This window comes from Anomaloglossus baeobatrachus, chromosome 5, assembly GCF_048569485.1.
Source record: "Anomaloglossus baeobatrachus isolate aAnoBae1 chromosome 5, aAnoBae1.hap1, whole genome shotgun sequence".
NCBI classification, from domain to species: Eukaryota; Metazoa; Chordata; class Amphibia; order Anura; family Aromobatidae; genus Anomaloglossus; species Anomaloglossus baeobatrachus.
The window spans coordinates 456,256,939-456,270,186 of NC_134357.1; the positions used below are offsets into that span (position 1 = coordinate 456,256,939).

The 13,248-nt window shown below is 51.4% G+C and overlaps 1 protein-coding gene across 2 annotated transcripts in view; it reads right to left on the reverse strand.

Moving 5' to 3' along the window:
• The window catches only part of RTF2 (replication termination factor 2), a 95,862-nt gene that overhangs the window by 7,692 nt on the left and 74,922 nt on the right, over positions 1 to 13,248 (reverse strand). For both annotated transcript variants that reach the window (XM_075350573.1, XM_075350572.1), the window contains exon 6: positions 12,040 to 12,153. In XM_075350573.1, the coding sequence (XP_075206688.1) occupies positions 12,040 to 12,153 (114 nt within the window). The remainder of the gene's footprint in view (positions 1 to 12,039; positions 12,154 to 13,248) is intronic.

A 13,248-nucleotide genomic window follows, 5' to 3' on the forward strand; every position in this document is an offset into this window, starting at 1 on the left:
GTGGGGAAGTTCTGAAGAACCGAGGCGGAGGACGAGAACTGAACTCTATCCTGTACCCGTGAGACAAAATGTCTGTTACCCACCGGTCTTTGACCTGTGGCAGCCAAATGTCGCAAAAGCGGGAGAGCCTGCCACCGACCGAGGATGCGGAGGGAGGCGGCCGAAAGTCATGAGGCAGCCGCCTTGGAAGCGGTACCTCCGGTTGCTTTCTTGGGGCGTGAGTGAGTCCGCCAGGAATCAGAGCTCCTTTGCTCTTTCTGAGTCCCTTTGGACGAGGAGAATTGGGGCTTGCCCGAGCCTCGAAAGGACCGAAACTTTGACTGCCACTTCCTCTGTTGAGGTTTGCTTGATCTGGGCTGGGGTAAGGAAGAGTCCTTACCTTTGGACTGTTTAATGATTTCCGCCAATTGCTCACCAAACAGTCTGTCTCCAGATAATGGCAAGCTGGTTAAACATTTTTTAGAAGCAGAATCTGCTTTCCATTCTTTTAACCACAAGGCTCTGCGCAAAACTACAGAGTTGGCGGATGCCATTGAGGTACGGCTCGTAGAGTCTAGTACCGCATTGATAGCGTAGGTCGCAAACGCAGTCATTTGCGTAGTTAAGGACGCCACTTGCGGCACTGCTGGACTTAAGAAAGAGTCCACCTGTGCCAGACCAGCTGAAATAGCTTGGAGCGCCCACACGGCCGCGAATGCTGGAGCAAACGACGCGCCAATAGCTTCATAGACAGATTTCAACCAAAGGTCCATCTGTCTGTCATTGGCATCTTTAAGTGAAACCCCATCCTCCACTGCAACTAAGGATCTAGCTGCAAGCCTGGATATTGGAGGGTCCACTTTTGGACACTGGGTCCAGCGTTTGACCACGTCAGGGGGAAAGGGATAACGTGTATCCTTCATACGTTTGGAAAACCGCTTGTCTGGATAAGCATGGTGTTTCTGGATTGATTCTCTGAAGTCAGAGTGGTCCAGAAAAGTACTCAATTTTCGCTTGGGATACAGGAAATGGAATTTCTCCTGCTGGGCAGCTGCCTCCTCTGCTGAAGGGGCTGGTGGAGAAATATCCAACAGCCTATTGATGGCCGCTATAAGGTCATTTACCATGGCGTCACCATCTGGCGTATCCAAATTGAGTGCGGTGTCAGGACCAGACTCCTGATCACCCACCTCTGTCTCATCATATAGAGACCCTTCTCGCTGAGACCCTGACCCGCGTGATGACGTGGAGGGTCTCTCCCAGCGAGCTCGCTTAGGCGGCCTGGGACTGTCATCAAGTCAGAGCCCTCAGCCTGTGATGCCTGGGACCCCCTTGAAGTACGGATTAGTTCCAACTGAGGGGGACCTGGGAACATAGCCACAGCAGTGTCCATGGTCTGAGCAACTGGCCTGGACTGCAAGGTCTCCAGGATTTTTGTCATAGTCACAGACATTTTATCAGCAAAGACTGCAAATTCTGTCCCCGTCACCGGGGCAGGGTTCACAGGCGTCTCAGCCTGGGCTACCACCACCATATGCTCTGGCTGACGAAGTGCCACTGGGACTGAACATTGCACACAATGAGAGTCGTTGGAGCCTGCTGGTAGATTAGCCCCACATGCTGTACAAGCAGTGTATACAGCCCGTGCCTTGGCACCCTTGCGTTTTGTGGATGACATGTTGCTGTCTCCTCAGAGCAATATAGGGGTATACAGCCAAGAAGCGACCGTACAGTGCAGTATATATATATATATATATCTGGTACAGGAAAAAGTACACCAATACACACTGTGGCACTAGTGGGGCCAGCACTAATGTGCTGCTTACCGCCCGCCAACGCGGGTGTGTGGTCGCCAGAAATCCCTAGTCTGGGTCTCCCAGAGCCTGTGTCCGTCCTCCAGCCAGACTGCATGCAGGAATGGCTGCCGGCATCCTGTGGAGGGGGGGGCGGGCCCTGGGCGTGCTCAGACCAAAAGCGGGAAACCTGCGTCCCACTGTGCCTAGTGAGAGGGCTGGAGCATGTAAATAAGGCTCCAGCCCTCGGCGCTGACGATTGCACAGCGTCTGTCCCATTCCCTGATTGACAGGGAGGGGGCGGGAACGAAGCGGAGCTAGGCCGCAAAAGCCGGGGACTAAATTTATAAGCGCCGCCGCCGTAAAAGCGCGGTCGGCGCTAAGTCCCCGGCGCACTACAAGTCCCAGCCGCGCCGCCGCTCCGAGAGTGGCCGGCGCGGTAGTTCCCAGCACATGAATCCACACAGCTAAGCTGCTGTGACTCAAACCCCAGCGTGGAGCGCTACTGTCCCCGGCGCACTAACACACCCAGCAAGTCTGGCGTGTGCGTGCCTGTCTGTACGGGGACACAGAGTACCTGAAAGTTGCAGGGCCTTGTCCCTGAACGGTACCCCGGCTCCTTATCCAGCAGGTTCAATGGGTCTGTGGACGGAGCCCGGCCTCAGGGCTTGGAGGCCGGTAAGATCCCACTTCCTCAGAGCCCCTCAGGGGGATGGGGAAGGAAAACAGCATGTGGGCTCCAGCCTCCGTACCCGCAATGGGTACCTCAACCTTACAAACCACAAGTGGGGTAAGAAGGGAGCATGCTGGGGGCCCCATATGGGCCCTCTTTTCTTCCATCCGACATAGTCAGCAGCTACTGCTGACTAAACAGTGGAGCTATGCGTGGATGTCTGACCTCCTTCGCACAAAGCAGAAAACTGGTGAGCCAGTGATCCCACTGGGGGTGTATAGCCAGAAGGGGAGGGGCCTTACACTTTTTAGTGTAATTGCTTTGTGTGGCCTCCGGAGGCAGTGCTATACACCCAATCGTCTGGGTCTCCCAATGGAGCGCCGAAGAAAGTTTATTTTTAATCAATGAACAAAATGAATAAAGGAGAAATCTAAATCAAAATCATTAGTTGGTACGATCAACCTTTGCCTTCATCCATTCTTCTAGGTACACTTGCGCACAGTTTTGAAGGAACCAAAAGGAGATTTTTCTAAACATCTTGAAGAACTAATCACAGATCTTCGGTGTATGAGGCTTGAGCAAATCCTTGTCCGTTCAAGTAATCAGGGCTTTGTGCGGCCGGATCATCACTTCCAGGACTTTTTGTTTTTTACACTGAAAATAGTTCCTAATAACATTGGATGTATGTTTGGGGTCATTTTCCTGCTGCAAAATAAATTTGGAGCCAATCAGATGCCTCCCTGATTGTATGAAATGCTGGATCAGTATCGGCCTTTATTTCTCAGCATTGAGGACACCATTAATCCTTACCCATTCCCTCCACCATGCTTTACTGTTCCTGTAGACACTCAATGTGACGCTCTCTGGTGCTCGAGGAACAAACTTCACTACTGGCATTTATCTGCACACTGGTTGTAACGTTTTATATGCATAGTCGCTTGTCTTGGTTTCCATAGAAGGAATGGCTTTTGGCTTTCTAATGAAGACAGATTCTAGCCAAATTTCTCTGAACAGTAGATGAAAGAAACTGGATCCCATTAGTTGTCGCTAGTTCTGAGCTGATTGCACTGCTGGACATCTTCCAATTTATAAGGAAAGTAAGCATGATGTGCCTTTCATTTGCTGAAATAAGTCTCCTTGGCCAACCACTGAGTCTACGGTTCACAAATGTTGCCCATTTCTTGTTGCTTCTTCATAAGATCTTGAATAGTACATCTTGAACACCTCAGACTGCTTTACATTCTTTTTGGGAGAACCCTTGCTGATGCAATATAACTACCTTGTGTTTTGTTGCTAGGCTCAGACTTACTATGGTGTATAATGTGTGATAGAAAATTGTGTTCTGGCTGTTTCAGTTATTGAGTAGTGAATGAGCCAAGCACTACCATGCTCAGGTGCTCGATACTCGTAACAAGTAGTGATGGGCAAAACTGAACTGTAAAGTTCGGGGACTGTACTGGACATCTAATGTTCGTACATGGACCCCGAACACTGACTTCTCAGGGAAGTCTATGTGACTGTTTGGGTTCGGCTACCCAGATAAAAATAAAAAAGTTAAAAGAAAGCAAAATAGAGATTAAAATAGGAGACTTATATTTCGAGTCTCCCATGCGGCTGACATACGACTTCTGGGTCCGCTCATTAACCCTCATGCATATTCACTGCTTCCCCCGCCTACCCTCTATAACAGCGTCTGTGATTATTTGAAGTTAGACTGCCGGCGTCTGCAATTGGTTGTGGAGTGAAAAGAAGGGAATTTTGTTTACTTACCGTAAATTCCTTTTCTTCTAGCTCCTATTGGGAGACCCAGACAATTGGGTGTATAGCTTCTGCCTCCGGAGGCCACACAAAGTATTACACTTTAAAAAGTGTTACCCCTCCCCTCTGCCTATACACCCTCCCGTGCATCACGGGCTCCTCAGTTTTGGTGCAAAAGCAGGAAGGAGGAAACTTATAAATTGGTCTAAGGTAAATTCAATCCGAAGGATGTTCGGAGAACTGAAACCATGAACCAAAAGAACAATTCAACATGAACAACATGTGTACACAAAAGAACAACAGCCCGAAGAAAACAGGGGCGGGTGCTGGGTCTCCCAATAGGAGCTAGAAGAAAAGGAATTTACGGTAAGTAAACAAAATTCCCTTCTTCTTTGTCGCTCCATTGGGAGACCCAGACAATTGGGACGTCCAAAAGCAGTCCCTGGGTGGGTAAAAGAATACCTCGATAAAAAGAGCCGAAAAACGGCCCCCTCTTACAGGTGGGTGACCGCCGCCTGAAGGACTCGCCTACCTAGGCTGGCATCTGCCGAAGCATAGGCATGCACCTGATAGTGTTTCGTGAAAGTGTGCAGACTCGACCAGGTAGCCGCCTGACACACCTGCTGAGCCGTAGCCTGGTGCCGCAATGCCCAGGATGCACCCACGGCTCTGGTAGAATGGGCCTTCAGCCCTGAAGGAATCGGAAGCCCAGAAGAACGGTAGGCTTCAAGAATCGGTTCCTTGATCCACCGAGCCAAGGTTGACTTGGAAGCCTGTGACCCCTTACGCTGGCCAGCGACAAGGACAAAGAGCGCATCCGAACGGCGCAGGGGCGCCGTGCGAGAAATGTAGAACCGGAGTGCTCTCACGATATCTAACAAGTGCAAATCCTTTTCACATTGGTGAACTGGATGAGGGCAGAAGGAAGGTAAGGAGATATCCTGATTGAGATGAAAAGGGGATACCACCTTAGGGAGAAATTCCGGGACCGGACGCAGAACCACCTTATCCTGGTGAAACACCAGGAAGGGGGCTTTGCATGACAGCGCTGCTAGCTCAGACACTCTCCGAAGTGATGTGACTGCCACTAGGAAGGCCACCTTCTGCGAAAGGCGTGATAGAGAGACATCCCGCATCGGCTCGAAAGGTGGTTTCTGAAGAGCCGTTAGCACCCTGTTAAGATCCCAGGGTTCCAGCGGACGCTTGTAAGGTGGGACTATGTGGCAAACTCCCTGCAGGAACGTGCGGACCTGCGGAAGCCTGGCTAGACGCTTTTGAAAAAACACGGAAAGCGCCGATACTTGTCCCTTGAGAGAGCCGAGAGACAAACCCTTATCCATTCCGGATTGAAGGAAAGAAAGAAAAGTGGGTAAGGCAAACGGCCAGGGGGTAAAACCCCGATCAGAGCACCAGGATAAGAAGATCCTCCAAGCCCTGTGATAGATCTTGGCGGACGTTGGTTTCCTGGCTTGTCTCATAGTGGCAATGACATCTTGAGATAACCCTGAGGACGCTAGGAGCCAGGACTCAATGGCCACACAGTCAGGTTGAGGGCCGCAGAATTCAGATGGAAAAATGGCCCTTGAGACAGCAAGTCTGGTAGGTCTGGGAGTGCCCACGGTTGACCCACCGTGAGGTGCCACAGGTCCGGGTACCACGACCTCCTCGGCCAGTCTGGAGCGACGAGGATGGCGTGGCGGCAGTCGGACCTGATCTTGCGCAACACTCTGGGCAGCAGTGCCAGAGGAGGAAATACATAAGGCAGTCGAAACTGCGACCAATCCTGAACTAATGCGTCCACCGCCAGAGCTCTGTGATCTTGAGACCGTGCCATGAATGCCGGGACTTTGTTGTTGTGCCGAGACGCCATGAGGTCGACGTCCGGCGTTCCCCAGCGGCAACAGATCTCTTGAAACACGTCCGGGTGAAGAGACCATTCCCCTGCGTCCATGCCCTGGCGACTGAGAAAGTCTGCTTCCCAGTTTTCTACGCCCGGGATGTGAACTGCGGAGATGGTGGAGGCTGTGGCTTCCGCCCACAGCAGAATCCGCCGAACTCCTTGGAAGGCCTGACGACTGCGTGTGCCACCCTGGTGGTTGATGTACGCGACCGCCGTGGCGTTGTCCGACTGTATGCGGATCTGTCTGCCCTCCAGCCACCGATGGAACGCCTTTAGGGCTAGATACACTGCCCTTATCTCCAGAACATTGATCTGAAGGGAGGACTCTGTCGGAGTCCAGGTTCTCTGAGCCCTGTGGTGGAGGAAGACCGCTCCCCACCCTGACAGACTCGCGTCCGTCGTGACCACAGCCCAGGATGTGGGCAGGAATGATTTTCCCTTCGACAAGGAAGTGGGAAGAAGCCACCACTGAAGAGAGGTTTTGGCTGCCAGTGAAAGAGAGACGTTCCTGTCTAGGGACGTCGACCTCCTGTCCCATTTGCGGAGAATGTCCCATTGAAGTGGACGCAGATGAAACTGCGCAAAGGGAACTGCCTCCATTGCTGCCACCATCTTCCCTAGGAAGTGCATGAGGCGCCTCAAGGGGTGTGACTGGGTCCGAAGGAGAGAGTGCACCCCTGTCTGTAGCGAACGCTGTTTGTCCAGCGGAAGCTTCACTATCGCTGAGAGAGTATGAAACTCCATCCCGAGGTAAGTCAGTGATTGGGTCGGTGTCAATTTTGACTTTGGGAAATTGATGATCCACCCGAACCTCTGGAGAGTCTCCAGAGCAATGGTCAGGCTGTGTTGACATGCCACCCGGGAGGGTGCCTTGACTAGGAGATCGTCTAAGTAAGGGATCACCGAGTGGCCCTGAGAGTGTAGGACCGCCACCACGGATGCCATGATCTTGGTGAAGACCCATGGGGCTGTCGCCAGGCCGAAAGGCAGTGCCACAAACTGAAGGTGTTCGTCCCCGATGGCGAAACGCAGGAAGCGTTGATGCTCTGGTGCAATCGGCACATGGAGATAAGCATCCTTGATGTCGATTGAGGCTAGGAAGTCTCCTTGGGACATCGAGGCGATGACAGAACGGAGAGATTCCATCCGGAACCGTCTGGTTCTCACGTGTCTGTTGAGCAGTTTGAGGTCCAGAACGGGGCGGAATGATCCGTCCTTTTTTGGCACCACGAACAAGTTGGAGTAAAAACCGCGACCACGTTCTTGAATGGGAACGGGAATCACAACTCCTTCTGCCTTCAGAGTGTTCACCGCCTGAAAAAGTGCATCGGCTCGCTCGGGGGGCGGAGATGTTCTGAAGAAACGAGTCGGAGGACGAGAGCTGAGCTCTATCCTGTAACCGTGAGACAGAATGTCTCTCACCCATCGGTCTTGGACATGTGGCCACCAGGCGTCGCAAAAGCGGGAGAGCCTGCCACAGACCGAGGATGCGGTTTGGGGAGGCCGAAAGTCATGAGGAGGCCGCCTTGGAGGCGGTTCCTCCGGCGGTCTTTGGAGGACGTGACTTAGACCGCCATGCAGAAGAGTTCCTCTGGCCCTTCTCTGACCTGTTGGACGTGGAGGATTGTGACCTGGCTGAGGGCCGAAAGGACCGAAACCTCGATTGAATTTTTCGTTGCTGAGGTTTGTTTGGTTTGGACTGGGGTAAGGACGAGTCCTTACCCTTGGATTGTTTAATAATTTCATCCAATTGCTCGCCAAACAAACGGTCGCCAGAAAAAGGCAAACCGGTTAAGAACTTCTTGGAAGCAGAGTCTGCCTTCCATTCGCGTAGCCACATGGCCCTGCGGACTGCCACCGAATTGGCGGATGCTACCGCTGTACGGCTCGCTGAGTCCAGGACGGCGTTCATGGCGTAGGACGAAAAGGCCGACGCCTGAGAAGTCAAAGACACAACTTGCGGAGCAGAGGTACGTGTGACTGCATTAATCTCAGACAGACAAGCTGAGATAGCTTGGAGTGCCCACACGGCTGCAAAGGCCGGAGCAAACGACGCGCCTATGGCTTCATAGATGGATTTCATCAGGAGCTCTATTTGCCTGTCAGTGGCATCCTTGAGCGATGAACCATCTGCCACTGATACTACGGATCTAGCCGCCAGTCTAGAGACTGGAGGATCCACCTTGGGACACTGAGCCCAACCCTTAACTACGTCAGGGGGGAAGGGGTAACGTGTGTCATTAAGGCGCTTAGTAAAGTGCTTGTCCGGAAATGCTCTGTGCTTCTGGACAGCATCTCTGAAGTTAGAGTGATCGAAAAACGCACTCCGTGTACGTTTGGGAAACCTAAACTGGTGTTTCTCCTGCTGTGAAGCCGACTCCTCTATAGGTGGAGTTGGGGGAGAAAGATCTAGCACCTGGTTGATGGACGCTATAAGGTCATTTACTATGGCGTCCCCTTCAGGTGTATCAAGATTGAGAGCAACGTCAGGATCAGAGCCCTGAGCTGCGACCTCCGCCTCATCCTCCAGAGAGTCCTCATGCTGCGACCCCGAACAGCGTGATGAAGCCGGGGAAGGTTCCCAGCGAGCCCGCTTAGCCGGTCTGGGACTGCGGTCCGTGTCGGAGTCCTCCCCGTGGGACCTAGGTGTCACCCCAGGAGCACTCTGCTGCACCGACCGAGAGGGGCCTGGGGCCGATGAACTCACAGTGCCCGGGGCCTGTGTGACCGATCTGGACTGCAAGGCTTCTAGTATCTTAGCAGACCATCTGTCCATAGACTGAGCCATGGATTGTGAAAGCGACTCAGAGAGTTTCTCAGCCAAAACTGCAAACTCTGTCCCTGCCACCTGGACAGTGGAAGCAGGCGGTTCTACCTGAGCCGAGGGTCCCACCAGTGCCCGAGGCTCCGGCTGAGTGAGTGCCACAGGGGCCGAGCATTGCACACAGTGAGGGTAGGTGGAACCTGCAGGTAACATAGCCGCACAAGAGGTACAGGTTGCAAAATAAGCCTGTGCCTTGGCACCCTTGCTCTTTGCGGACGACATGCTGTAGTCTCCTCTGAGAGTGATCACTGAGGGTATATAGCCAAAAGCAAAACAATGCGGCCGAACAGAGAAAATGTATACAAATATATATATATATATATATATATACACACACACATACATACATATATACATACATATATACATATATACATATATACATACACACACTTCGGCACCCAAGGGGGGCCAGCACCGGGTAACCGGTGTGGCTTACCGACCGCCCAAAGCGGTTGTGTGTCCACCAAATTCCCTGCCTGGGCCTCCCAGAGCTGTAGCGCTCGTTCTGAAATCCTCCACCGGCAGAAGTGATTGTAAATATGGCTGCCAGAGTTCTCAGGGGAGGAGGGAGCCGTGGGCGTGACTAATAAAGTGCGGGAATCTGGTGCCCTACAGTGCTCAGTGAGGGGGGAGGAGAACACCTAAGTATGCTCCAGCCCTCACTGCCGACAACCAGTCGACAGTCCCGCCCTTACCCCTGACTGGCAGGCCCGGGGGCGGAAGTTATGGTACTAGGCCGCAGAAGCCGGGGACTAAATTTAATAATGCGGCCGGCAAACAGGCGCGGTCGGCGCGGTAGTCCCGGTCGTCACAAAAAAACAGCAGCCGCTGCAGTGTCTGTAACACAGGCGCTCCATGCACCGTCCCCAAGGGGACACAGAGTACCTTATAGATGCAGGGCCTGTCCCTGATGATACTCAGTCTCCTGTCCGTCAGATTCCCCCAGGGGCTGCGGAGGGAGCCCGGTCCCAGTGAATGGTGACCGGTTAGGATCCCACTTCTCCCAGAGCCTCTAAGGGATGGGGAAGGAAAAACGGCATGTGGCTCCAGCCTTTGTACTCGCAATGGGTACCTCAACCTTAACAGCACCGCCGACTTAGTGGGGTGAGAAGGGAGCATGCCGGGGGCCCTGTTAGGGCCCTCTTTTCTTCCATCCGATACAATCAGCAGCTGCTGCTGACTAAAATGTGGAGCTTGAGTGAATGTGTGCCTCCTTCAACACAAAGCATAAAACTGAGGAGCCCGTGATGCACGGGAGGGTGTATAGGCAGAGGGGAGGGGTTACACTTTTTAAAGTGTAATACTTTGTGTGGCCTCCGGAGGCAGAAGCTATACACCCAATTGTCTGGGTCTCCCAATGGAGCGACAAAGAAAATAAATAATTTGGGGAAAAAATGGTGTAGGGTAGTCCGTATACTGACACTCAGCACAGATAAAACAGATGGCTACAGGGTGCAACCCCCATCTGTGCATCAAAATACAAGGAACCCTACGTGATTTTTTTTTTTTTTTAATTATTTTTAACATAAATAACCAGCCAAGATAAAACAGACAGCTGGGGGCTGGTATTCGGTATTCTCAGGCTGGGAAGGTCCATGGTTATTATGCCCTCCCCAGCCTAAAAATAGCAGCCCTCAGTTAATGACATCACCTGCTGGCCTCTGATTGGCCGGCGGCTGCAAAGTTCCTGTGCGCGGCGGGGGAAATCAAAAATCTGAAGGAATGTGCAGATGGCTGCGGCCCCCGGCATAGGGCAGCGATAGTCAGGAGACCTGCTTGGCCACAAGAGGCTCAGGGGCTGTATGTTTGAGATCCCTGGGTTAGAGACATGCATGTTATGTACTGTATGGGACGGAAGCACGCCTCACTCAAGACCCTGGTTAAGAGGTACAGAACTTAAATTAACGGCGGCCACATCCCGATCTATAAGACAAGCCGCGGCCTCCGATGATTTAACTAGAACAGCATGTTTTATTTAATTTTTTTTAAAAAGCCACATGGGGTCCTTCATATTTTGATACACAGCCAAGATTAAGCACAGAACTGGGGGCTGCAGCCTGTAGCGGTCTGCTTTCTCTGCGATGGGTATCAAAATACAAGGGACCCTATGACCTATTTTTTTTCCCAATTTATTTTTACACTCCACAACCAGACGCCAGCAGTTTGACTGCAGCGATTCACAGACACTGTCATACAGGGTGGGCGGGGGATGCAGTGAATATGCATGAGGGTTAATGAACAGCCCCGGAGGTAGTGTGAAAGACATGCAGGAGACTCGATAAGTATTACTGTCCTGCTTTTGCAGCCCCCAAGCCCTTAGTAGCATCATTTTACAGCACAATGTCCAAGTCCCCAAAGACTTACATGGGGTTCGGCATCCAGGCTCTTGTTCAGGTTCAAATCCAGTCTCAAACCTGACTTTTTTTTTTTTTAATCAGGCCAGACACACCGAACTTGATCATCACCGGGTTCACCCATCTCTAGTAACAAGCCATTAAGATGCTCTGATAAGAGAGACTCCAGCACCTGGGTATAATGGAACACACTGGGACACTAGAGCATTTTTCCGAGAAATCTTCCCCATTAACTTCCATTATACTCTGTATGCGAGTCGCATCCAGCCAACTGCTGGTTATCAGTACAGAGCACGGTAGTGCACTATAAATGACTGTTTCAACCAACATACAAAAAGATACTTATCACCTGTTTAGTAGAATTGGTTCCCTACATACACATTTTTGGTGTGGGCAGGGCTAAGCCATGATGGATTTTCAGCCTCTGTAAAATGCATCAACTCACAATGATTGTGAAAATGGCGATGGAATGAAACAAGTTATCAGTAAATTGCAGAACTGGACCAGCCCTAAGGGGTACTTTGCACGCTGCGACATCGCTAGTGATCTCTTTAGCGATGTGAAATGCTAGATCACAAGTGCGATCTTTCGAGATCGCACATGCGTAAAATGACCTATGTGCGATCTCGAAAGGTCGCACTTGCGATCTAGCATTTCACATCGCTAAAGAGATCGCTAGCGATGTCGCAGCGTGCAAAGTACCCCTTAGAGCCTAAGGTGGGCACAGCCCAGCAACTCGTCCTGCACCTCCTCACCTTCTCCATTTTGGCTCTTAGCCTTCGTTCTTCCATCTTCTTCCTCAATTCCTCTACTTCATCTTTGTCTCCGTTTAATAGAATGACCTCGTCGTCCATGAAGTTTGCTCCACACTAAAAAGGAGGAGATGGAGGAAAATTAATCACGATGGACCAACACTGACAAGACAAAGCACCACCTGTGCAATCCTGCAAACACTACTACTAGTATGGAGGTGTATCCTGTATTTACACTCAGAGCAGCATTCAAAATTCAGCTGGGTTCCTGCTAAAATTCTAGCTCCAGGACTTTACATCTTAACCAAATCATACTCCTGCTCTATTGATATTACAAGTCATTGACACACCTGAAATGGAAGAAAATGTCCATCCGGGTCTCTGATTGGAAGCATTAGATAGGCTGTCACACAGGCTGGGGGCGCTGTCTGACTGCAACCAATCACAGACGGGGTGGGCGGGGGAAGCAGTGAATATGTATGAGCCTAATGAGCGGGCCTGAAGGAAGAATGAGCGGCTGCGGAAGCAGTGTGACAGCCGTGCGGCCGGTGAGAGGCGAGCATGAAGCAGTTGCTCCTACCCCCTTTGTGCCGCATTCTGGCGACCGACATCCGGTCAGATACCGGGGATCAATCCCCGCCGACCCTTGGTCGGTGGGAGATTGATCTGAGAATCCTCTCATCACTAGTGAGAAACGCAGGAACAAAACACAAAAAGATAGAACATGCTGCATTTTTTTTGTCAGAAGTTGGTGACAAACTGCAGACAAAAAAAATGCAACATGCGTACAGCAAATCTGAATTCTCAGACTATGGGCTCGAAATTAGGACAGGGATGTATGGAGGGGACCGCTAAGGAGAAGAGATTGCATGTGGGAGGTTTGTGATGATTGGGTCACAAATGTATGGAGGGGACAGGAAGCAAAGTGGACAAAAAGGTAGATATATACGGAGGGGGCAGGTTAACTTCAGATTACATGTAGGGAGATAGATTAAGTCAGATATGAGTGGATGGAACAGGATATGGATGGGAGATTACGGCAGAGGTGTATGGAGGGTGCAGGCTGTGGATATATTAGGGCAGAGGTATATGGAGGTGACTGGAGATTAGATAGGGAAGGTATTGGTGCCATTAGTGGTGAGTGAGTGACCTGGAACTCTGCAAACGTTCCGATTTCCGGTAAGTGACATTTAGATATTCTTTACATGGTTT